At 55.3% G+C, this 21,962-nt stretch overlaps 7 protein-coding genes across 7 annotated transcripts; 4 read left to right on the top strand and 3 right to left on the bottom strand.

Moving 5' to 3' along the window:
* Window positions 1-215: 215 nt before the first annotated feature.
* On the bottom strand, window positions 216-2,456 carry QBC33DRAFT_232348 (major facilitator superfamily transporter). Its single transcript, XM_060422849.1, has 5 exons — window positions 2,144-2,456; window positions 2,048-2,073; window positions 1,709-1,994; window positions 1,056-1,647; window positions 216-1,002 (listed from the first exon to the last, which is right to left on the bottom strand). Exons 1-5 carry the CDS (start codon window positions 2,290-2,292, stop codon window positions 421-423), a joined length of 1,635 nt encoding a protein of 544 aa, XP_060287337.1. The 5' UTR covers window positions 2,293-2,456; the 3' UTR covers window positions 216-420.
* A 2,764-nt stretch (window positions 2,457-5,220) lies between these two features.
* On the top strand, window positions 5,221-6,617 carry QBC33DRAFT_232955 (uncharacterized protein). Its single transcript, XM_060422854.1, has 2 exons — window positions 5,221-5,977; window positions 6,047-6,617. The coding sequence occupies exons 1-2, from the start codon at window positions 5,622-5,624 to the stop codon at window positions 6,534-6,536; spliced, it is 846 nt and encodes a 281-aa protein (XP_060287336.1). The 5' UTR covers window positions 5,221-5,621; the 3' UTR covers window positions 6,537-6,617.
* Window positions 6,618-7,824: 1,207 nt separating this feature from the next.
* QBC33DRAFT_232992 (uncharacterized protein) lies at window positions 7,825-9,362 on the top strand. The gene is made up of 2 exons (XM_060422855.1): window positions 7,825-8,669; window positions 8,839-9,362. The coding sequence occupies exons 1-2, from the start codon at window positions 8,084-8,086 to the stop codon at window positions 9,348-9,350; spliced, it is 1,098 nt and encodes a 365-aa protein (XP_060287335.1). The 5' UTR covers window positions 7,825-8,083; the 3' UTR covers window positions 9,351-9,362.
* QBC33DRAFT_232328 (uncharacterized protein) lies at window positions 9,211-10,512 on the bottom strand. Its single transcript, XM_060422848.1, has 2 exons — window positions 10,230-10,512; window positions 9,211-10,010 (listed from the first exon to the last, which is right to left on the bottom strand). The coding sequence occupies exons 1-2, from the start codon at window positions 10,421-10,423 to the stop codon at window positions 9,374-9,376; spliced, it is 831 nt and encodes a 276-aa protein (XP_060287334.1). The 5' UTR covers window positions 10,424-10,512; the 3' UTR covers window positions 9,211-9,373.
* Window positions 10,230-12,169, bottom strand: QBC33DRAFT_526904 (Mur ligase). The gene has a single exon (XM_060426935.1). It carries the CDS (start codon window positions 11,826-11,828, stop codon window positions 10,602-10,604), a length of 1,227 nt encoding a protein of 408 aa, XP_060287333.1. The 5' UTR covers window positions 11,829-12,169; the 3' UTR covers window positions 10,230-10,601.
* A 340-nt stretch (window positions 12,170-12,509) lies between these two features.
* QBC33DRAFT_511907 (uncharacterized protein) lies at window positions 12,510-14,092 on the top strand (the record flags this gene model as incomplete). The annotated part of the gene is made up of 3 exons (XM_060425876.1): window positions 12,510-12,520; window positions 12,756-13,278; window positions 13,364-14,092. 3 exons carry the CDS (start codon window positions 12,510-12,512, stop codon window positions 14,090-14,092), a joined length of 1,263 nt encoding a protein of 420 aa, XP_060287332.1.
* Window positions 14,093-15,584: 1,492 nt separating this feature from the next.
* On the top strand, window positions 15,585-20,945 carry QBC33DRAFT_444887 (uncharacterized protein; the record flags this gene model as incomplete). Its single annotated transcript, XM_060424291.1, has 12 exons — window positions 15,585-15,746; window positions 16,046-16,180; window positions 16,244-16,273; window positions 16,340-16,404; window positions 16,483-16,921; window positions 16,989-17,343; window positions 17,398-17,894; window positions 17,951-18,433; window positions 18,503-18,646; window positions 18,725-19,003; window positions 19,058-19,268; window positions 19,333-20,945. 12 exons carry the CDS (start codon window positions 15,585-15,587, stop codon window positions 20,943-20,945), a joined length of 4,413 nt encoding a protein of 1,470 aa, XP_060287331.1.
* Window positions 20,946-21,962: the final 1,017 nt, after the last annotated feature.

The raw sequence follows: 21,962 nt of genomic DNA, 5'->3' as shown, positions 1-21,962 counted from the left end.
CGTAGAAGCATTGTCGATGACCTTGTCCCTGAGTCCCCAATACGCCATTTCCAAGCGATGGCGTAGAAGCACTGTCGCCGTCGAGGAGTCCAGCTTCTCAAAAATAATCCCGCCTCCTTGTCTGCCCCGTAGCGCTAAGCAGTCAAAGAGCCGGGATGGTGCCTTTCCTCGAGTAAAAGGCATAACTGAAATGCTCGATAGGGTTTATGTTTCGCCCACCCCCCATCTTCGATACCGAGAAAATTACGCGGATTGCTGAGTAGAATGAGAGTGAAGAAGAGGAAATTTTCGAATGGCAGGTTGTGCTGCCCATGGAGGAGAAATAAAACGGCTCGTCGTCGCCAAGATTGTCTCGATTGTTGAAGATCGCAGGACAGCTCGCACCAAAAACCCCCACCCCTTTCGATCGTGGGTTCGTCCTTAGTTCTTCCGGCCCCACCGCAGGTTCCGGAAGCCGCGTTGTTGCACTTCTCGGCGGGCGGCGCCGTCCTGGAACTCGTCGGAGGACTCGACGGCCGAGCTGCCGCTGCTTGCCGATTTCTGGCCTGGAGTGTCACCCCAGAATTTGAGCAGGAAAGTCATCATGAAGCTGCTCAAGATGCTCATGCAGAGGATCCCAATCATAACCAGGTTGCTTCGGCGGAACTGGTGCGGGCCCTTAGCCGCGTCCGAGGGCCAGCCCGTGTAGAGGGCATATGTGGTTGTGATGCTGCCCAGATTGCCCAAGCCCGAGACAAGGGCAGACGCAGATGCGACGCCGACTTCACGATGGCGGCGCTGGAAGATCTCGCTGGTCCAGGTCATGCATATTGGCACGGTGGGACCGAGCCCGAAGCCGACCATCAGCAGACCGCCATATCTTGCCCAGGGGTTCGACAAGGCGAATGTGACCGTCAGAAGCCCGGCGATCTGGATGCACACTGCCGCGGAGAAGAAGAGCGCGCGGTGGTGATGGAAGCGGTCAGAGATAGGGGTAACGATGAGGATAGCGCACAAGTCCATCTTCACCAAATCGGTTAGCACAGCTGATTATATGGTCCCAGGATGACACTTACGATCCAGATTGGCGCAAACAGCAAGCTGATTTGGATGCCAGTGAAGTTTGGATTGATCGAGGCGATGATCACGTTCCCGTACAGCTGCGTCCCGATACCCACGCCCACAACTCCAAAGTACATCAGCACAAGTGGCCAAAGGCGCAGGTCGATGAGGACGTAGCCAAGGTCCTTGAGAGTCCAGGGGCGGGGATGGTAGACGCGCTTGAGGTCGTGGTAGTGGACCACCGCATCTTCACCCTTGAGGGCTTCGGGAGGGGCTGGGAGCCACTTCATCCACCGGCTGCGCGGGCGCTCCTCGCCAGGGGGCAGAGGTCGTTCCGGAAGCCACCAAAGGAGGGCAACGCCGAGGACTATGGCGAAAAGACCATAGAGAAGGAACATCCACCGGAAACCCACCAGGCCTCCCAGGCCGTCCATCTCCTGGAACCCGGCTGACACCAGCCCGACCACCGCAGCCGAGACTTGGGCGGCAGTGTAGTACATGCCGATCCGCTTGCCCATGCGCGACGGAGGGTAGAACAGGGTAAGGTAATACGCCATGCCCGGCCACATACCGGCAGTGACAACTCCGAGGAGGAAACGCAGAAGCCTGTCTCCAGTCAGCCATCCGCCTGAAGGATAGGTTGGCAGGAATCTCGGCCTCCACTTACTTGACGCTCCAGGCATCCCCGACGGCGGTGAAGCAAGTGCCGATGATGCCGACAGCCAGGACGATCCGCGCCATCCAGACGCGGGGGCTGAGCTTGCTCATGATCAGATTAGATGGGAAATCGAAGGTGACGTAGGACACATAGAACAGGGCCAGTGCCGTCGACGTATCCCGTGGCGTCAGCTTAAGGACAGCCGTCAAGTTGTGGCCCACATCGGCATTCATGGTCTGGGCAATTCCAATATTAGACCTGATGGCCGAGCAGAGAAAGTACAGGACCCAGAAAGCTGTTGAGAAGGTTAGTACGGGGTTGGAGTGGTTCCGACACTTGGATGCTTACCTGGTATGATTCGCAAGTCGAGTTTCCTGTGGGAAGAGTTAGAAACCGTAACGAGGGCCTCTTAACAAAGTATTCAGAGCACGCTGAGGGGCTTACCTGTAGACTTGCTCGACCCTCTCGATCGAATAGTCACCATCGCCTGCCAAGCCTTCTTCACTCCGCCGGGCCGAGTCATTGGACTCGGAATTGACCTCGGTACCGGCCTTTCCATCCCCCAATGGGGCTTCTTGACTCTTATGAGCCATACTCCGACTGAGAAGCAATGGGAGCGCGTGCTAATAGTCTTTTCTGGCCCAGAGCAGTTGTATCCCACGTTGGCGGTTTTTTGAGGTCGGTGAATTTGGATTGGTCTTGGAAAGACGGATTTTAAATTCAGGGGGCTTGGGGACAAGAGTGACGGGAGGTTAATTGAAAGAGAGAATCAACCAAAAAGAAGGTAAAGGGGAAGGGGGGAAGAAAAAGAAAAAGTTGCGATAAAAGTTGCAACTCAACCTTTATGGTGTGGGTCAACAAATTTGCTTGACGGTAAAAGGCGGTTGGCGATGCCTCTTTGACTTAGCGCACCACCCAGCATCAGTACACCCCCACTGTCAAGCTTAAGAAGCTTGCAGATATAAGAAACTCTAATAGCTCTTGTGAATCACGCAAATAGAAGCTGCGCTCTCTCCTCAACAAACTACGTAACATCCAGGCTTGCCATTGATTGTTAATTGACTGCCAAGGTCAAGGTTCAAGATGACTAACAGGTCCCTAGGGATCGTCTCTTCAGTTTCGTCGAGATGCATCAGAACCCATAGATCCCACCAGGTCCGCGATGGGTGCTCATATCTAGCCCGATATGAAACTGGTCGTCCAGATTCTAGATAAACACAATCTTACTACGAGGTCTCCGGCTCACATCCCACTGGCGATGTAAATGGATGTAAACTCCCCGGTGTAAGCCGCCTTGAACCGGTGCCAGCAACTCTTTCGGCCCCTCAACAGCTTGTTATCAAACTGGGTTAACGATATATTTCCAGCCGCACCGTAGCCGGATATCATGTTCCTGCACAAAGGTTGTCTTGAGACCCACCTTGGCAGTCACTTGGCTAGGTAGGTACCCATGGTTGAGCCAGACGCATCGAGGCATCGAGGCATCGATGCTCAACGAGCGTGACAGGTGAGCCCTACGTTGTAGTGGGGCATGGAGGGTCCTGGGGAGCCGGTTTCGGCGATCCTGGGTGTATCTGGTGAGTTGTCACAAGATTGAGACAGTTGTTGCTGGCAAGGAACTGCAATCCTCTCTTTTGCGGAGTCATTGGGAAACCCGCCAAAGGCTTGGGAGCGCGAGCTTGGGGTCGTGACTACCGAGCGATGTCAAATTCCCTCCTTGACTACGTCTTTGGTCTACAGAAGCGAATATTGAACTCTGGCAATCCAGGACTCCGAGGCACAATACTTGCGACCACATTTCCCCGACGAAGCAAGAGGAAGTACGGAAGTATGCGTTTTCGAAATTTACCAGAAAACCTTTGTGCACTGACTGGCTCGAGGCCCGCTTTCAGTTGACGATGGTGGGTGTCCCCATTAAGTTTGCCTGAGGATAAATATAAGGATAGAAACCAATCGACTTACAACCTCATAATTCCGGAATCAATGCAATCCTGCCTGGTTCGACATGTCATCCCAATCATAAAAGACCTCCGCTCCAAATTTCAATTTCCCCCTCATTGCCCGCAGTCCATCGACAATTGAGTCTTTTATGTTTGCCGCATCAGTCGAGAATTGGAATCCTATGTTCCTACTACGACTCGATCAGTGTTATGCTCGCCTCCTCCTGCAGTCTGGGTTCAAATGCGACGACCGCATTTGATCTTTGAGCAGCTGCATGCCAATCAAGTATATGGACTCTCCCAGCCCGGATTGATATGGAAATATCCAGCAATCCCACGGTTCGCGTTCTGTCCCGCCAAATCTAGAGTGTATTTCGCACCTTTGACAGAGCTCTCTGTGCTACCAGTTCACTTTCAGAAGCCCATACTCTTCCAATTGACCTACCAAACTGATGTCTGTTGGAAGCGTGTGTCATGGCCCGCGCACCAACATCCCATATGCCTCTCACCGCGAAGCAAGTTGGCTTTGGGTGTCTCTATTGATGCGCTCGATTCTTCAAAGTCAAAAGAATCGATTCGCTCCCCATAAGTCTCATTTTCCTAGACAACCCAGGGAACGTCTGCTTTCCCTCGATGCCGGCTCAGAATGGCCTAATGGCTAGCTTGGTCTCTCCAGGCCCCCAATGCGTTCACCCTGAACCTGAGACGGGTAGAGGGAACTCTGCCTAGTCATATCTTGGGTTGCAAACTCCGTCACCTGCGTTGGGATTTTGGGAGGGGTCATTGACTCAATGGCCTGGCCAAAGAGATCAGTCATGATATGCCCGGGGAACCTCGAATGCTCTGCTGGTGTCTGTCATCTCCTTATGCCTATCCATAACCAGTCCTCCTTGTCTCGCATCTATTCCACCTGTTCGAAAATCCCCCTACCTTGGACCTCCGTGGAGGTGCTCTCTGACAAAGCTTGGTCAGACATGGCATTCTCCCAAGCTGATGAATGGCTTGGAACCTTGCCGTCATCCTTGGGCTGGAAGTTAGCCGCTGGGGGGCACAGAAACACCAACGGTGCAAACTAACTCTCGGAGTGTTGGCCGCATGCATCCAAGGTTAGTTCGAAGGCACCAGCCCCAACATACCCTTTGGCGACTATCGAGGCTAACTATATATACTCGCAGTGGGCTGTCTTGTTGACCCGCGGATGCGACCTCAGGTGTGTTGGCAACCTGGCCAGCGAGCCTTGTTCACAAGTCGATGGCCGAAATTCGCCAACGACGCCTAAACTGCAGGGCGGGCAAGAGGTCGCGTTTCAATGAAGCCGTGGCTGTAGCCTTGCCAAACCAATCACGGACCCCGGTGAGTCATCGTTGTGCCACAAATACCCCTGTCAGGTTTTGGGCAGCTGTCGAGTTCGAGTCATCAGCCTAGGTCCGGGGAAAGATACTAAAAGGGCTTGCAGTTCTCTGTCATGGAGTCGGACCACAACAAGTGAAGGCGTGGATGGACATTTATCTTGCTTCGCATTGCCATCCGATTTCCAAGCTTCCTTAGGTTTCGATGATCGGCGCGATTCGATATCCTCCGAGATTTCCGCATCATCACGTGCCTACGCTCGGATCACCACGCTAGCCTTTTGCGTCGTTCACATTGTGGCGACCTTATTTAAGCTCCCGTTGTTGCCTGTCGAGTCCCGCCTTGTACACCTCAATTTTCAGGCCGCTTTTTCCATTGCGCACGCGAACTCGAGCTATCGCGCATCATCCTCATAAAGTGCTGGCCTCGCATTGCGGGCCGTGGTCTCGCATCGAATCTTATTGTTTCTTACTTCTTCGGAAGCTCACTCGTCCTTTCACCGTTGTTCACTTCCCATTATTAGCTTTGCAACAGCTGTTTTGCCAGCGGATATATCATATCCTGATAACCTTACCTTCCGATCGAGATTCCCAACTCCATCGTCGCACAGAACCGGCACCTTCTCTGGAAAGATGAGTGTGGTCTACGAACCCAGAAATTTCATCCACGATGGAAATTATCCGCCCATCGATGATCACCACGATCCCAACCCAGACGACCGGTTCAACGACCCAAACGATGCCGTCGTCACCGAGCTGGCTACCTATGCCGGCCCGCCCTCTAACTTTGTCGATTCTGAGCCTCGTCTTGACCTAGATCCCCCGTCACTGCCAAAGGAGGACTCGCCCACCGCCTCTACTCCTCAGCGCATCAAGGCTATCCCGAAACCTGAGCGTGATGTCACAAAGACCTTGGAGGGCAAATTCGTCTGTACCTGGCCGGGTTGCAACGAGGAGATCAAGGAGTTCCAGCGGAAGTGCGAGTGGAAGTCAGTATCTGCCCCAACCCCCCTCCTTCTACATCCAAAATGGCCCCCGCTAACCATCATCTACAACAGCAAGCATATGGACAAACACGATCGACCCTACAAGTGCGGGGCGGAAGGATGTGGGAAGCTCCCCGGCTTCACTTATTCGGGCGGACTGCTACGACATGAGCGCGAAGTCCACGGAAAGCACGGTGGACCCAAGAACTCATTCAACTGCCCGCATGTCAACTGCAAGCGACACACCGGCAAGGGCTTTTCCCGACTTGAGAATCTTAACGAACATCTCCGCAGGGTCCATTCCCCTATGAATGGTATCGTGAACGGCACCGAAGGCGACACGGATGATGGCGGGAGCGAGACAGCAGGACAAAAGCGCAAGCGCGATGACGAGGGTGATCTGCACGAAGAGATCAAGCGGGTGCGGCAGGAGAACAGCGAACTTCGGCGCCAGGTCGATGCGCAGAACCGCCAAACCGTGGCCATGATGCAGCAGATTGCGCAGCTCCAAGAAGCCCTGCAGCTCCAGCCACGGATTGCGCCGACCGCGCCGATGATTTAGGAGAGATTCGGCATGGAGCAGTACGACCTGGACCAGGACGACCATGCTCAAATCAACGCTCAGGCTTACGCGGCTGAGCAGTGGGCCCCTGGACAGGACGCTCCCGAACAGAACAGCCCCCTCGCGTCCATTACCTGGCCATGAGCTTACGGGCCTGCATATCTATCTGCACGCATTTCCCTTTTTCTCTACACTCTCGTCTGACCCGCATTTACACTCGATGATTCCCCTCCGCTTAGGCATGGTTTCGCATAGCTGAGGAGTTCTGGAATCCGGATGGCTGAACATAGATCTGCTTTTTTTCCCCCTACATTTTTCTTCTTCTTCTTGGTTCATGGGAATAGCATTAGGAGATACCACACAAGGCGCTTGTGAAAGCGACCGAAGGCGATTTGGAGTTGGTTTTGGAACGGCATATTGATAGGGGCGGTGGGGGTGTTAGCGCTGGGTTGCCTAGGTATTTTGGTCACCACTCTCTTCTCGTCTCTGGGCTTGGTTTAACTGGACAAAGGAAGGACTATTGGAAGGTGTACCATGTGACTATACTGTGTCGCGTTATGATGGAAATGTAGAAGCACATCTCATTCTGCCTTTGCGACAGTAATTACGCATGTTCCCCCCCCAACCCCCCCCAAAAGCCCCCAGGTTGCACCGCCCCTGACCGACGATGAGACCGCCCTCCTTCGCAAAAGCTACTTCCAGCTCCGATCAGCCCTCGATCGAGAAATCTCAATCGCCGCTACTACAGGTGAGCTAGAAATAGCGAAAGGATCGATTCTCGGCTCAGCTTTGTCGACGATCCTGCGATCACGAGAGGCTGCCTAACTCAGCCACAACGGGAATCAGGGAGCGCTTTTCGAATGGAGTTGAATCAGCGGGATCTACGGACTAATTACAGGTTACGAATCCGCTGTCTCCGTAGAGCGAGCAACTATGGGAAGTATCGTGGCAAGGCTTACGAGGCTGGAAGCGAAGGGAAGGTCCCATTGGTCTTGGCTCCGAGCCGATGTGACCAAGCCTCGGGATGACGTTGTCTCGATGCTGGGGGGACCTACATAGCTGCCTCCCCGCGTGTACTGTACAACTGCCTCAGGCCATTAGTTTGTATTGATGCCTAAAGCTCAACTAGCGCCCCGTACCGTACCTCCGGGAGGCTCGTTGAAGGTCAACTTTAGTCCTTGATGGCCAAATCCTCCTTGGCGATCCAGCACAGTGTCGGCTTCAGAGAGTCAAGTCTGGAACCTAGCCTCAGTATAAGTACGTAGAGAAGATGTAATGAGGGTCTTTTCTACCCAGAATTGTTCGGGGCCGCAATACAAGCAGGGTCAGTATCGAAGACCCACGGATATCAAGATTTAGAAGCGGTGGAGTTAGTGGAGACCTCGGATGTACAGTAAATGTATTGTGATGCAGGTATACCGTAACAATACCTCCCGGAGGAAAACCAAACTCCAAAGGTCAAAATAGAGTCAAGAAATCAGAAAGACCGAAATCAAAAACCAAAAGCGAAAGTAAAAAAGGGAAGAAATAAAAGGCAACCCACAACCATGTCCGCCCCCAACCCGATAGAGGCCCTCCCGCCCCCGCCCTCCGTCTCCAAGGAGACGATCCACATGTCGGGCATCCTAGTCGACGTCTACGGTCTAGCCGAGCTAGGCCCGGGCCCGGGCCCGGACGGTCCCCCACCGGCCCGCGTGTCCTGCCTCTGGCTACACCACCCGCGCGGCCAGTCCAAGGAGGACATGGCCGACATTGCGGCGCGGTGCGTGGCGGCCTGGAACGGGAACGGGAACAGGGACAGGGGCCTGATCGCGGCGGCGTTCGACCAGCGCAACCACGGGGGCAGGCTCGTGCGCGGCCCGGCGAACGCGGCGTGGCGGGCGGGCAACCCGACGCACGCGCAGGACATGTTCGGCGTCGTGGCGGGGACGGTGGCGGACCAGGTCGGGCTGGTGGACGCGGTTGGGGGTTACCTGTTCCGGGACCGGGGCCGGGGGGAGGGTGGGAAGGCGGTGATCGATCAGCACCTCGCGCTGGGGGTGTCGCTTGGCGGGCATAGCGTTTGGCAGCTCATGTTTGCGGACCCGAGGGTGCGTGCTGGGGTGGTGGTTATTGGGTGTCCTGATTATATGGGTGAGTGTCTGTTTCGTCGTCTTCTTCCTTTTATTCCTATTGCTGCTCGCAACCTCAGCTTCGTGGGATCCGTATCAAGGTTGAAGCAGAGGAGGAAAGGTGGAGGGGCCGGGGGGGGAATGTTGCCATGTGTGCCCAGGGCAGAAACATGCTGACTGAGAGAAACTAGGTCTGATGTCTGACCGCGCCCGCCTATCCAAGCTACCCACCTACTTGGCAGCCGATGACGGCGCCTCGTTCATCGGGAGCAAGGACTTCCCGACGGCGCTTGTCGAGGCCTGCAAGAAATCCGACCCAAAGGCCATCTGTTTTGGAACGGATCCCGTTCCGTCGCCGTCGACGCCGTTGCCCGAGGCTGAGAGGCAGCGTCTCGGGTTGATCCTCGGCCAGCGGGTCCTCGGAAAGAGGTTCTTGCTCTGCTCCGGCGGTGACGACAAGCTAGTGCCCTACAAGTGTGCACAGCCCTTCGTCGACTGGTTCAGGGATGCCACCGCGACATGGCTCAGTCACGGGAGCGTGCATGTTGATGACAAGGTCTACCCTGCGGTCGGCCATGTGTTCAGCGCAGACATGGTCAAGGATGCCGTACAATTTGTGCTTGATGCTGTGTCCGATGCGGACGGGCCCAATTCCGCACATGATACGAACAGCGAGGGGGACCAAGCCATGTCAAAGATATAGTTCTGGGAAGGAGCAGAAGACAGTTAAACAACAGCATTTCCCGCCCAGGGCATAGTTCCGCCTTCAGCTAGCGCCTCTCCCCCGCCATCAAGCAGCCTTGTCTTGACCTTGCTTCGCGACCTCTCGTCGTCGCTCAGGAACAGCCTCTGGTCCACCTTCCACGGATTCCTCTTCCTCCTCTTCCCGGCCAGAACCTCGCCCACCCCATGCGGGTCCTCGGTCCAGTGGTCGACGGCCTCGCTGACACCGCGCATCGCCTCGGCCTTCTCGCCGGTCACCTGGCCGCTCAGCGCGAAGCCGCCACCTTCTTTTGAGGGGTTCCCGGACGAGCCGATCCCGGGCGGGTCTATGCCCACAAATCTCACGCGGTCGAGCGGGAAGGCGATCGCCGCGCAGTGGGCGTCAACAAGGCGGGCGCGTTTGAAGGCGTGGCTGACCAGCGTGATGTGCTTGGGCCAGACGTGGTGGACACGCCAGAAGAGCATGATGGAAAAGAGGATGTTGTAGTAGGAATCTAGAGCGCGCTCTTCCAGCAGCACGCGGGATGAGGAGACAGGATCTGGGGAATCAGGAGGCAGTAAGCTGAAATATGCGTTGGCGGCAGCAAGATTCGCATAGCTGGCGGCTTCAGAGACTGGGGTTTCGTCGCGTGTTGGGCCACTGGATCCGGAAGAGGGTTGGTTAATCCGGCGCTGCAAGACTACGCAACGTTTGCCGAGGAAAGAAGAGGCTTCTCGGCGAGGCGGGTTATAGGTTATGAAATCGGGAAAGAAAGCAGCGCAAAAATAGGTCGATGTGACTGACTGGGTGAAACTACCGATACATGGGCAATACAATACACCAGGTGATGAGGCGAAGAGACTTGGGCGTTCCACTTACCCTGAAAACACCAAGACAGCATCTTGATCCTCGGCCAAAGTCTTTATGCCAGCACGAATGTGCTCAATGAATGTCGGGGTTTCGCCGGACTTGTAGCTTTCAATCAGCCATTCAGACTCGTCCCAGCCGTTTTTTGGCCCTCCCAGCCAGATACCGTGACCACAGACAATGACGAGATGGTTCGGCGGATTCATCCTTGCTAAGGCAAAGAGTCCCTGTCGAACCTATGTTTTGGATTTGGATTGGTCATTTTTCAGAGATCAGGACAATGCGGTTGGCCCAGTTCCTAAGATCGGCGAGATCATGTGATGCAAAACGCAAAACAGCTGCGTCTGTGGTGCAATAAACATCTCTTATGGCATCGAATAGGTCTTAAACCGCCTTGCTCTCACGGAGGAGTCGCAAGACGTCCGAAACTAGATAGAGGCTCCCGGCAATAACAAGAGGGCCACCGCCGGCCGTGGCCGATGCCCAGTTTAAGGTGCCTCGAAGATCGTCCGATCCATCCCTTTGCTGGGCTTTCTCAACGCCATGTTGAGCTGCGAGGGCAAGAATCGACGATGGGTCTGAAGGCTTGACCCAGGGCATCCCGTCGACAGGTCCGAACCGCACTGCTGCAACCCTGTCGCCAGGCCGAAGTAACAGCCCCAAGATACCGCCCATGTCTTTTCCTTGGGAGGCAGCCAATATCCAGGTGACTGCCTGGTCTCCCTGGAGACGGAGGTGTTTCTGAACAAATGCTGCCAGGGCTTCAGCTGACTGTGTGTTGTGGGCCCCGTCTAGGAGAACCGGCTGCGGGCGACCAGTGATGCTGCCAAGGTCGAGCATTTGCAGCCTCCCCGGCCACCAGGCATCTCTGACTGCTTTGCTGAGGCGGGCCAACGAAACATCGTGGTCGGGTCGTGCAAGGTGAAAAGCCAGGCGGGCGCAGGCCAGGTTCTGGATCTGGTGTGGCTCGTATCCCTCTTCTGAGAGCACACTTGCCAGTTCGGAGGTTGAGGGGTAATGAATCTCTGCCCCGACGTCCCTGGCATGGTCCTCTATAACCCGGAGCACGGCGGGTGGATTGGATCCGTCAACCACACAAGGAACGCCTCGTCGCATGATGCCAGCCTTTTGCAGGGCAATCTCTTCCAGTGTGTTTCCAAGAAACGACTGGTGATCCAGCCCTATTTTGGCGATGACTGTCACGGTCTTCTGCCTCAACGTATTTGTTGCATCTAGTTTACCACCAAGACCAACTTCTACAACACCAAACTCGACCTTCTGGCGGTTGAAGATCTCAAAGGCAGTAGCGGTCAGGAGCTCAAACTCGGTGGCCTCAACATAATCCTCTTGGTCTCTCCGCTTGACCAGCTTCTCAGCATCTCGAAACACAGTTTCAGAGACCGGATTTCCATTCACATTGATACAGTCCCAGCGGTCGATGAGATGAGGAGAAGTGAAGCGGCCACAGGACGCGCCGGTGGAGTGTAAGATGGCTGAGAGATAGGCACAGATCGAGCCCTTGCCGTTTGTCCCAGCAACGTGGATGGCCTTCCATGCCTGTGGGGTGTTTTGAAGCAGGCGGTTGATACGTGCAAGCCCTAGATCAATCATGATGTATAAATATGCATGACAATCAACCAGGTATCATCGTGCCCAGCGTTGGATTGGTTGCCAGGTTCCGTGGCCGAGTTTTGCGGCCGATAGGTGAGGTCAAGAAGGTTTGGTTGCCACGGTAGTCAGTTTTGTGGGCTTTGTTTGTTGGGATGTACAGGATCAGGGGTGACTCATATTGGTGATTGGGGATGAAGGAATATGAGAGATTCACGCAGTTTCACTCGTCATCTAGACTGACAAGGAATTGACTGAAAATCTGGCTTGGCATGTCCAGGGGTAGGTTGTCCAAAAGGCTAAAAAGAGCCGCGAGATAAAGTCTGTTGAACAGGTACTTAGTCCACCGCTTTAGTTGATATGCTTGTTAGGTAGAGCCTTATTGCCCACTAGCGTGACCAGGGGACACTCCGCCCTTTATGCAAGGCGGCCAGTCAAAAAGGTCCCCTTCTCCGCCCCTCGCATTTTCTCTTCTTTCAAATCCTCCACCACCCCACAACTCGTGAGTGTGAGCGCGAGGGTCCGAACAACATCAAGTTCTGGCCCATCACCACGTCGGGGCACCATTCAATAACCCTTCGCATTATCAGTTCCATAGTCGCCTCCAATCGGCCATTCTGATCGCGACAATTTTCTGAGCATTCCCGAGTCCGCTCTGCGCATTGTCCAGGATTTCAGGAAAAGATGGGTCTCCGGTAAGCCTCCCCTGTTTCCCGCCAACAACTGTCGCGGTCGCGTACCGAGTCGTGTGCCGAGTCGCGCATTTGCAGCTGCCAAACAGCACTTGATTATTGGCGTCATCGTCATTCTCATCTCCGCCTACCATCATGTCGATACCCGGCTTTGTTTTCAATTTTTAATTATTCTTTTTTGTCATTGTCATTTTCGTGCTAGATCTCTTCCACTGACTTTGCATTTCTCCTCCACCAGATTGTATCAAGCCCCGGCAGCCGAATCCCAGGCCAAGCCGCAGCCGCCTGCCGAGAAAAGCCCCGCGCATGGCCGATCGCAGATTCGGCGACGACCTTTGTCCCAGATGCCTGAGCATCTTCGCGAACGGCGTCGTCGTATCCTCTCTAGCAGCGTTGCACCTGTCCGCTCTGGGGGGCCGCGACGGAGTTCGTCCTCGTATGACCCAACCATCCCTGGCCAGGCGCCGCCCGTTATCCCTAATCCCTATCCCAACCCTCCGGAATCGGGTCGCATTGCCCTGCGCGACATGGCGAGGGGCCTGCTAGATGATCGCGGAGTGGCCCAGACTGGAGAGCGGTGGGCCAACCTTCATGCCTTCAATGCGTCCCCATCAGGTGGTTTAGAACTGGACCCGCCGCCGTATTTGCCTTCGGATATGCAACCGACGGCCGACTCGCAGTCGCTCCGCCGCCGAAGAACTGGTGTGCCGACCCAGCCGATCCCCACGTCGGACCTGAGAATGACCCTGGGTCCCAACTTCGTTAGTTATCCCTATTTGCGCGGCACTCTTATCCTTCCCTTCCTCTGCACCTTTCCAACAAGCAGCTGGCACTAACATCCTGCAGACCGGCGTCGCTAGATTCACGGCTGAACCCGCACCCATATCTCGCGCAAATGCTACCAATGCTCCGAGACACGACCCGCGACGCGAGCTGGAGGAGCTCATCCATCACTATCAACCGTCCATGCTCTGGCGCCGCCCCGTGCTCAACCCTCGCCTCGCCGATGATGACCAGGCAAACCAGATCGACGGGCTCGGTGACCGGAACAGGAGCCTCAGTCCTGAGGGTGACCACGTCTGGGATACCTTGCTCAGCACGGTCACCCCGGACCCGCAGCCGCCTAGCGTTGGATCTTCATTCGCTTCCGCGTCTGCGTCTGCCTCGGCCGCCACATCGCAGAGCACTGCTGCTGGGTCGGCCGGCACGTCCTTGACCTCGCCGGACGTGGTCGATGGCCCTGTTCTCGAGCAGCCTTGCGAATCGGAATGTGATAATTCCGACAGCGAGGCCGATGACGACGTCCATGACGAGGACGAGGATGAAGATGATGAAGATATCGAGATGGACGAAAACACCTGGATCCGCTTCTCCAATGCCATGGCCCGCGTTGGCCGTTCTTATGCCGACGCCGCACGTAGCAACGGCAATGAGGAGTCTCTGGAGCTTCTAGGTGGCATTGGAGGCATGCAGCATATTGTGCGCAGCCTCGCACGACGAGAAGATATTCCAGACGAGTGGTGGGCTGAAGCCGGCCTCAGCCGAACCCTCCCACGCGAGGATTCGGCTAACTAAAGACGCCGCTCTAGCGTTACTGATTTTCATGAGCCATGGTTGATGGGGCGTCGGATAAAAAGCATGGAAGGAGTATTGTGTAATCTGTTTAATTTTTGGGGGCGTTTTGGAGCGGCTCGAGGCGGCATGGCGTTTGCGATGCGTTCTGGGGTTGGTATACCTTGGCCTAGTCCAACCAACTTACACCCGGCCTCCAGGTGGAAGAGGCCTTGGCAGGGGGGACATAATGGGCTTGCAATAGTTGCAAGAGGTGCAAGAGGTGCACTATCATGTTTATCGGCCACGGCTGGCTGATATATCGGATCATTGAGACAAAAAGGGGAGAAGGGAAAAGGGGGACGGGTTAGCTCCCAATCTGGTACTTGCGCTCTATTTGAGTCAGTACCTGTGTATAATATAGTTGTAAGCTGTCTCTTTAGATCCGAGGTTTCTTACCTTGCCTACCTATCTGGCTAGGTAGGTGATGGGAACCTTGCATAGGAACAATTCAAGTTTCCTAACCCGGATCGATGTCGCGATGCATCGCTTTGTTGATGGAGTAGATGCAAAAGTATAGGAAGCATGGAAGGTTTGGATTACGGATATATCCGTGCTGATTGCCCTGAATCCAGGATGATTGTCCCTAGGGGCACTTCGAATGAGCTGCATTAGTGCGTGCGGAAGACCCATTCATGATTCAGCTCTCGGGTCATCATTTTCATTTTGCCATGTACTGTACGTACACCCTCCTGGATCAGATCAGGGAAGGCATTGACCATTCTGGGAGGTAGCTAGGAAAGTGTGGTTTTTTGGTTCGCGTCACTGCCCAACACCTGCACCAAGCAACTACCTACGCATATTACCAGCTGCAGCACGAGAAAAGGCAGCCCCGACTGAGCTGCGCTGCTGCACTGCTGCACCGGGAATCTGCAAGGCATCTTGCGGGCCGTTTCGCAGTGGGATCCGCATGCCCAAATAACCAACCCTGACCCGACCTTATTAGCAGTTCCAGCTCCTTACCTCTCTGCCTCGACCACGACCCCAATACCCCGCGGTACGGTACGGTTCGCGACGTGAAACGAGGGACGCCCTGATTATTTATTTTCTTTAGCCTTACCACCGACCCGACCCATACTTTACCCGAAGAATTATTGCGATCTTCCGTCACGACTAATCCGTCTCCCTGCTGGTGAGGCTCCACCAGCTGGACCTCTTGTCTGCCAAGCTCTTCACCCTGCTGTCGACTCGACCCGATACCGAGCTGCAAAAGCAATCCCGACCCAGACCCATCCCCGTGGCCAGGAATGAGAGGCAGCATTCCTTCCCGGGCATTTCCTCCCGCTTCCGGATTACCCTGCGTCTCGACTCCATAGCCTGCCCACTTCATCGAGTCGACATCCCTCCCTGAGAACGAACGACGCAAAATAAAGCCGGGGAGGGAGAGATTGGTTTGTGTGCGCGTGCGTGTGTGTGTGCCCTCTGAAGTCTGGTGCTACCAGCAGGTGTCGGAACCATGGCGCCCAACCCGCCAGGCAGCTCCGCCGAGCGGCCGTACCACGCTGCTGCTGCTGCCAACGGCAAGGCCATCGTCGCGGGCAAGCCTCCTGGACCCGCCCGGAGGGACACGGGACATACAAGAGAGAGAGCTCTGCAGGACCCGGGGCTCAAGGACTATGTATGTTTCAGACCCTGTCTTGTTTGTCCAGTTTGCAAGGCGGCCATTTTCCGGTTTTTTTTTTCCTTTCCTCCTCCCGCCGTTGTTCTTTTGCTCTTGCCTTTCCTTCCTGGGTTCGGCTGCGGTGACATAGCTCAAAGCACAAGGACGTGCCACGGCAGACAGAGTTCCAGGCGTGGGGTTGGGGCTTCTTTGTTGTGCTCGAATGCTTGCATTGTATCCATTGTTCAACACGGCCACAACGGCGTGGCAGATCCACATGGGACGTGGCTAATCATGGCGTTTTTGGCTGGTTATAGCGTCTTGGAGATTGCATCGGCAAGGGAGCCTTCGGCTCCGTCTACAAGGCCTTCAATTGGGGCACCGGCGAGGCGGTTGCCGTGAAGCAGATCAAGCTCGCAGACTTGCCTAAGAGCGAGCTGCGAATGATTGAGGTATGAAATCTGCCTTAGGACCCTTGAGGGGGGCTAGGCAGACGAGGTGCTGACACCAAATAGGCCGAGATTGATCTCCTCAAGAATCTCCATGTAAGACAAATCCTGGATGGACGACCAGCTAGAAGACAGGAAGTTAATGTGCTTGCTCTCGGCTAGCACGACAATATTGTCAAGTACATCGGCTTCGTGAAGTCTGCAGACTGCCTAAACATCATCCTAGAGTGCGTTCTCCTCCCTCCTTCCTGGCCCCTTCCTGGCCCCTTCCTGCCCCCCTTAAACACAGACTAATGAGATGGCAGATATTGCGAGAATGGCTCTCTCCACTCCATTTGCAAAGCCTATGGCAAGTTCCCCGAGAATCTCGTGGGCGTATACATGACCCAGGTGCTTCAGGGTCTGCATTACCTACACGACCAGGGTGTGATCCACAGGGACATCAAGGGCGCAAACATATTGACAACCAAGGATGGCACTGTCAAACTGGCCGACTTTGGCGTCTCGACAAGCACCCTTTCTGGCCCAGACAAGGAGGCTCAAGTGGTGGGAACTCCGTACTGGATGGCCCCAGAGATCATCCAGCTTTCCGGTGCAACTTCAGCCTCAGATATTTGGAGTGTGGGCTGCACAGTTATTGAACTGCTGCAAGGGAGGCCCCCCTATCACAACTTGGCCGCGATGCCTGCTCTATTTGCCATTGTCAATGATGACCACCCGCCCCTGCCTGAGGGTGTCTCTCCAGTAAGCCATCGACAATCCAACATGCCCGAGGCAAAAGTAGAAAGCCAACACTGACAATGCCAAACAGGCCGCACGCGATTTCTTGATGCAATGTTTCCAAAAGGATCCGAATCTTCGAGTCTCGGCCAGGAAGCTCCTGAAGCACGCGTGGATCGTAGGCAGTAGAAGAAGCGACGCCCCTGTTGCTAAAGCCCCATCGAACTTCAGCCAAGCAGTAGAGGAGGTGAAACAGTGGAACAAAGCCCTGAAGTCGTCCGAGAATAACCTCAGAGCTTCTACTGGATCCGATAACAGCGGTCCCCCTCTGCAAGGGCACCCTTACAGCCGCTTTAATCCACCTTCAACCACCCCAGCAAAGGGACCCCTTGTCCTAGCGAAACCGAGACCTACGGCCGAGGCTTTCAGGTCTCCTGAATTGGCTGGTTAGCTATCCGAGTTCTGGTCTAGCATATGCAGAAGCTAACTAACATCTCCAGATGATGACAATTGGGACAATGACTTCGCAACAACAATATCACCCAGCGCACTTCATCTTCCCCATGTCAAAGGGCAGGACAATTTCGGGGGTCTCCTCTCAGCTGACCGTCTGAAGGCATTTGCCTCCATTGACGACTCCCGGCATCATTTGGAGAGTTGGGATGACAGCTTCGAAGGCGAGCTCTTGACTATCAAGGGCCCACGAGACTTGTCTGAGGTGGACATTCAGGAACAGACCATCCGGCCTCTTCAAAAGAAGACGGACAAGGCAGCAGATCCAAAGACGCAGCAGGCTCATAGACGCCAGCGGAGCAAGCCTTCCTCTAGCCATGGACCTTCCCAGACAAAGTCACCCGTCAAAGCCCACTTTGGTGGGAAGTTTGAGCTTCCACCCCGTCCTGATCTTATCTACAGAGAGCAGTCTATTGAGGACTACTCGGATCTTCTCGCTGACAACGACAATGTCTTCCACAGCAGATTGAGCCCTGTTGTCAAGGTATGGCAAACAGGACAACCCCCCTCAAAGAATGACCTAGCCTGACCGTGGTATAGGACACCCCTCAGCTCTTCCATCCCTCCGACCTCACCAGCTTGCCGCGATCCATGCAGTCTCCTGCCGGTGGAAGCATGAGAAGGCAGGCGACATCTCGGCCCTCGGTCTTGCCAGATCGTCCGATGAAAAGAGCCAGATCGACCGTCGAGATCCAAAGGTTTGCCGAGGATGAGGGCGACGAGGACTTCTCCGACATTTTCGGCGCGGAAGACGGCTTTACGGAGAAGGAAGAGAGTGACCGCGGTTCCGAGGACGGCAACCTCATGCTTCTCTCGAAGCTCTCCAACAACTCTTGGCTAGGAGACGACGAAGACGAGGACGATCCCTTCGCTATGATGGACCCCGGCTGGGACGACATGGATCTCGAGGCCAACATTGCGAGGGATAGGCACGCAAGATTGGCCGAGAAGGTGGAAGAGCTGGTGAGGTCATTAAAGACTACTGAAGGGGATGACAAACTGTCGATCCTGTCGGAAGACTTGGTGAGCCTCCCTCGGTATCTAGCAGACCCTTTGTTTGACTGCCTGGCTAACCAGCGCCTCTCTCTACAGCTCAATCTCCTGTGGGAAAGCAACGAAGTCAAGGATCTGATTATTACTGCCCATGGTCTGCTGCCGATATTGGAGATTCTTGAGCCGTGTACAGTGAAGAGTCGCCAACACATGATCCTGCAACTCCTGAAGATTGTCAATGCCGTAAGTTTGTTGCCGTTATATATAATAATACTCGGTACTCTCACTTTGTCTTCTTTCTCGCTAACCCTAGACTACTAGATCATTCTTGATGATGTCGAGCTGCAGGAGAACCTATGCTTCGTTGGCGGCATCCCTATCATCACCAAGTTTGCCGCCAGACAGTACTCTAACGAGATCCGCCTCGAGGCGGCGGCTTTTGTCCGGCAGATGTACCAGACATCTACACTGACACTCCAGATGTTTGTTAGCGCCGGAGGTTTGAATGTGTTGGTGGAGTTCCTGGACGAAGACTACGATTCCTCCCAAGGTTTGGTCCTCATTGGAGTCAACGGGATCTGGAACGTTTTCGAGCTCCAGGTAAGGGACTTGTCCCGCAAATATGGGCTTCAGACTTGCTGATCTTCTCAACAGGGGCCGACTCCGAAGAACGACTTCTGTCGAATCTTCTCGCGGAGCAAAATCCTGGATCCGCTAGCGACCGTCCTCCATAAAGTCTTAGATGAAGACGACAAGAACGAGTTATCGGAACTCATTGAGGGGCGGATCGTGAACATTTTCTATCTCTTCTCACAGGCGGAGAACTACGTCAAGGAGGTCGTGGCTGATCGACAGGTCCTCAAGAGTATGCCCTCCTCCCTCCTCCCTTCTCCACCCGCGACTTGTATCCAAATTAACTTTTCCCCCAGCCGTGCTCCGGGACCTCAGACGGATGACTCCAGCACATCAGATCACCATGCTGAAGTTCATCAAGAATCTGTCCATGCTCTCAACAACTCTCGAGTCGTTGCACTCGGCCGATGCCATCGACTTCCTGATCGACATCCTTAGCCATTCAATGAAGCGTGGGCAGCAGCAGTTCCGCGAAATCTCCAACCAGGTACTGAACACTATGTTTAACCTCTGTCGCCTCAGCAAGGAGCGGCAGGAGTATGCTGCTGGCAACGGCATTATCCCGCTCCTACTCAAGATACTCAAAACAGACCGGCCGCCGAAGGAGTTTGTCCTGCCCATCCTTTGCGACATGGCGCATTCTGGGAAGAAGGGTAGGCGTTATCTCTGGCAGAACACCGGCCTGGACTTCTACGTCTCTCTGCTTGCGGACCAGTACTGGCAGGTCACAGCGCTGGATGCCATCTTTGTTTGGCTCCAGGAGGAAACCGCAAAAGTTGAGAGCCACTTGCTCAACGGCAAGTTTACGGCGGCAATTACATCCTGCTTTGCCTCTACGAAAATTAACGCATTCGATTCGAACCTCCTCGAGCCGCTCCTCAAGGTTCTCCGCCTTAGCCCGGCATTGGCAGCTTCTCTTTCCAAGCCGGACATGTACGCCGGAATCGCCCAGAAGCTGGGCCACAAGAAGGCGATTGTGCGGCTGAACCTCCTTCGGCTCGTCCGCAACATCATGGACGGTTGTGAGGCAGATGGCGTGTCTATAGCCGCTGCTAGGACTTCCAGCGCCGGGCGGCAGCTTCGTGTCCTCTTCGACGCCATCCAGACCCTGGCAGATAAGGATTCGGCAGTGCTGGTACGAAACCTGGCCTCTGAGCTTGTACGGAGCCACATCGATGTCGAGCTCCAGCACGACACAATGGCGCTCGGTTCGCTCGGCCTCGGCGGCGGGAGCAGGCCAAGCTCCAACGCCGGCTCGGGTCCCCGTTCGCGCTCCGGCCCCAGACGGTCGAGCTACACACCCCCAAGCCTGCACTCCAGCGTCTCGATGCCCCCGACCCCGACCCACTCGCGCCCGTACCACCGGCCGTCCCAGTCGTCGGCCTTCATCGAGGTCGCAGCCACGCCGAGGCGGGGGACCATCGGCATCGGACTCGGCCATCACGAGCGCGACGCGGCCCTGTACCGGCCGCGCAGCACGACGGACGGGCCGGGCATCCCCAGGCGAGTCAGCGGGGAGGTAGGCGGCGGCACCTCGACGTCGTCGTTCACCGGGTCGGTGGCGGCGAACGGGTCCGCGCCGCCGTCGTCGTCTAAGAGTAGCAGTAGTAGCAGGCTCCCGCGCACCTCCTCAACGACGCACTACGGGCGGCCGAGCCTCTCGGGCGGCGGCGTGGCGGTCGTCCGGAGCGAGAGCTCGCTGAGCAACAAGGAGAATGTCGTGGGGCGCGCTGCTGCCGCTGCCGCAGCCGGGGGAGTGGGCGCCATGTCGTCGTCGTCGTCTTCGGCCGCAGGGCCGGGCCCGTCCGGCCCGGTGGCTGGCCTCAGGAGTCGAGAGGCTTCGATCAGTGGCGGGGGTGGTAGTAAGCGGAGGGCCAGGGCGCCGAGCTCAGATGTTCGTTGGTCTTAGGAGGGCCCGTCTGGTTCCGCGCGGGGGTCGGGGCGGTTGCGGCCTAGGAGAGGGGGGCGCGGTTAAGGATTGGCGCATCCGTGACCTCCTTTCCGCCGTGGGTTTCCGGCTCCCCTTTTCTATTTGGTCCCTTTCTTTTTTTTTTTTTTGCTGGTTGCTAAACATTTGCATTTGACTGGCGTTGACAGGCATCTCACATTCCTAAAAATGTGATGGATGGGAAAAAAGAAGCGGGTATGGCACGATAGAGGGCCCCGTTTGTTGCTTTGCATTGCGTTTGGATTTGGCCACTTGCTGTGTGCTAAGACGGGCTGGTTGGCAGCTATGATTATAATAGAATCTAGCAGTACGGCTTCCGGCCATTGAGAGTTGTGCAATCATGGTTAGATAATATATCTACGAAGTTCTCATGCCAGTTGTTGGGGGGCTCGGGGCATATCAGAAGTGAGTTGACAACTGGAAGCTATCCTGCTACCTACCTGTGGATAACTAGTTATTAGGCATGTCGACAGGTGCACCTGCAATCCAACAATGGACCAACCAACCAGCTTTGAAACGGTGAGATGTCGAGCTGACTCAGTAAGGGGTGTGTCGTGCCAGAGGGATATTTGGATGCCTGGAGCCGTTACGCAGCGCTCGTTACGCAGCGCCTACGTGGCATTTCCCAGGGGGCACGTGGTTCTCTTTCTACGGTATCCAGAAAACGTTAGCACTGGAGAGTGTTGAGCATCTTTCGATCTATCAGTTAAAGTTCGGTGGATCTCTTGTTCACTCCGACAGCGATTCACCAGGTAATTGATTAATAACATTTGAGGAGGTCTCCAATTGCTGCACACTTGAACCCCACCTGATCAACGCGACCGCAGCACACCACCTGCAGCGAACTTGAGTGATAGGCAGCCCATTTCTCGATCTCAAATTCCGGGTTGGGACCTGCCGTCTTTTCCTTTCCCATCCTAATTCTCTCAACAACCATCCCAACCCCACCGCCTATCTACCTGTCATACATCACCGCCT

Source organism: Phialemonium atrogriseum (genome assembly GCF_030411735.1).
Source record: "Phialemonium atrogriseum strain 8032-3 unplaced genomic scaffold QBC33scaffold_3, whole genome shotgun sequence".
NCBI classification, from domain to species: Eukaryota; Fungi; Ascomycota; class Sordariomycetes; order Cephalothecales; family Cephalothecaceae; genus Phialemonium; species Phialemonium atrogriseum.
This window is presented reverse-complemented; position numbering and strand designations above follow the sequence as displayed.

Bases quoted from the DNA above. Each gene is read 5' to 3' on its own strand.
- QBC33DRAFT_232348 (XM_060422849.1), bottom strand. From the start codon at position 2,292: ATGGCTCATAAGAGTCAAGAAGCCCCATTGGGGGATGGAAAGGCCGGT. The intron at 2,074-2,143 runs GTAAGCCCCTCA...CTCTTCCCACAG, and splicing joins AGGGTCGAGCAAGTCTACAG to GAAACTCGACTTGCGAATCA. The intron at 1,995-2,047 runs GTAAGCATCCAA...CCTTCTCAACAG, and splicing joins CGACTTGCGAATCATACCAG to CTTTCTGGGTCCTGTACTTT.
- QBC33DRAFT_232955 (XM_060422854.1), top strand. From the start codon at position 5,622: ATGAGTGTGGTCTACGAACCCAGAAATTTCATCCACGATGGAAATTAT. The intron at 5,978-6,046 runs GTCAGTATCTGC...CATCTACAACAG, and splicing joins CAGCGGAAGTGCGAGTGGAA to CAAGCATATGGACAAACACG.
- QBC33DRAFT_232992 (XM_060422855.1), top strand. From the start codon at position 8,084: ATGTCCGCCCCCAACCCGATAGAGGCCCTCCCGCCCCCGCCCTCCGTC. The intron at 8,670-8,838 runs GTGAGTGTCTGT...GAGAGAAACTAG, and splicing joins TGGGTGTCCTGATTATATGG to GTCTGATGTCTGACCGCGCC.
- QBC33DRAFT_232328 (XM_060422848.1), bottom strand. From the start codon at position 10,423: ATGAATCCGCCGAACCATCTCGTCATTGTCTGTGGTCACGGTATCTGG. The intron at 10,011-10,229 runs GTAAGTGGAACG...TTCCGGATCCAG, and splicing joins GCTGTCTTGGTGTTTTCAGG to TGGCCCAACACGCGACGAAA.
- QBC33DRAFT_526904 (XM_060426935.1), bottom strand. From the start codon at position 11,828: ATGATTGATCTAGGGCTTGCACGTATCAACCGCCTGCTTCAAAACACC.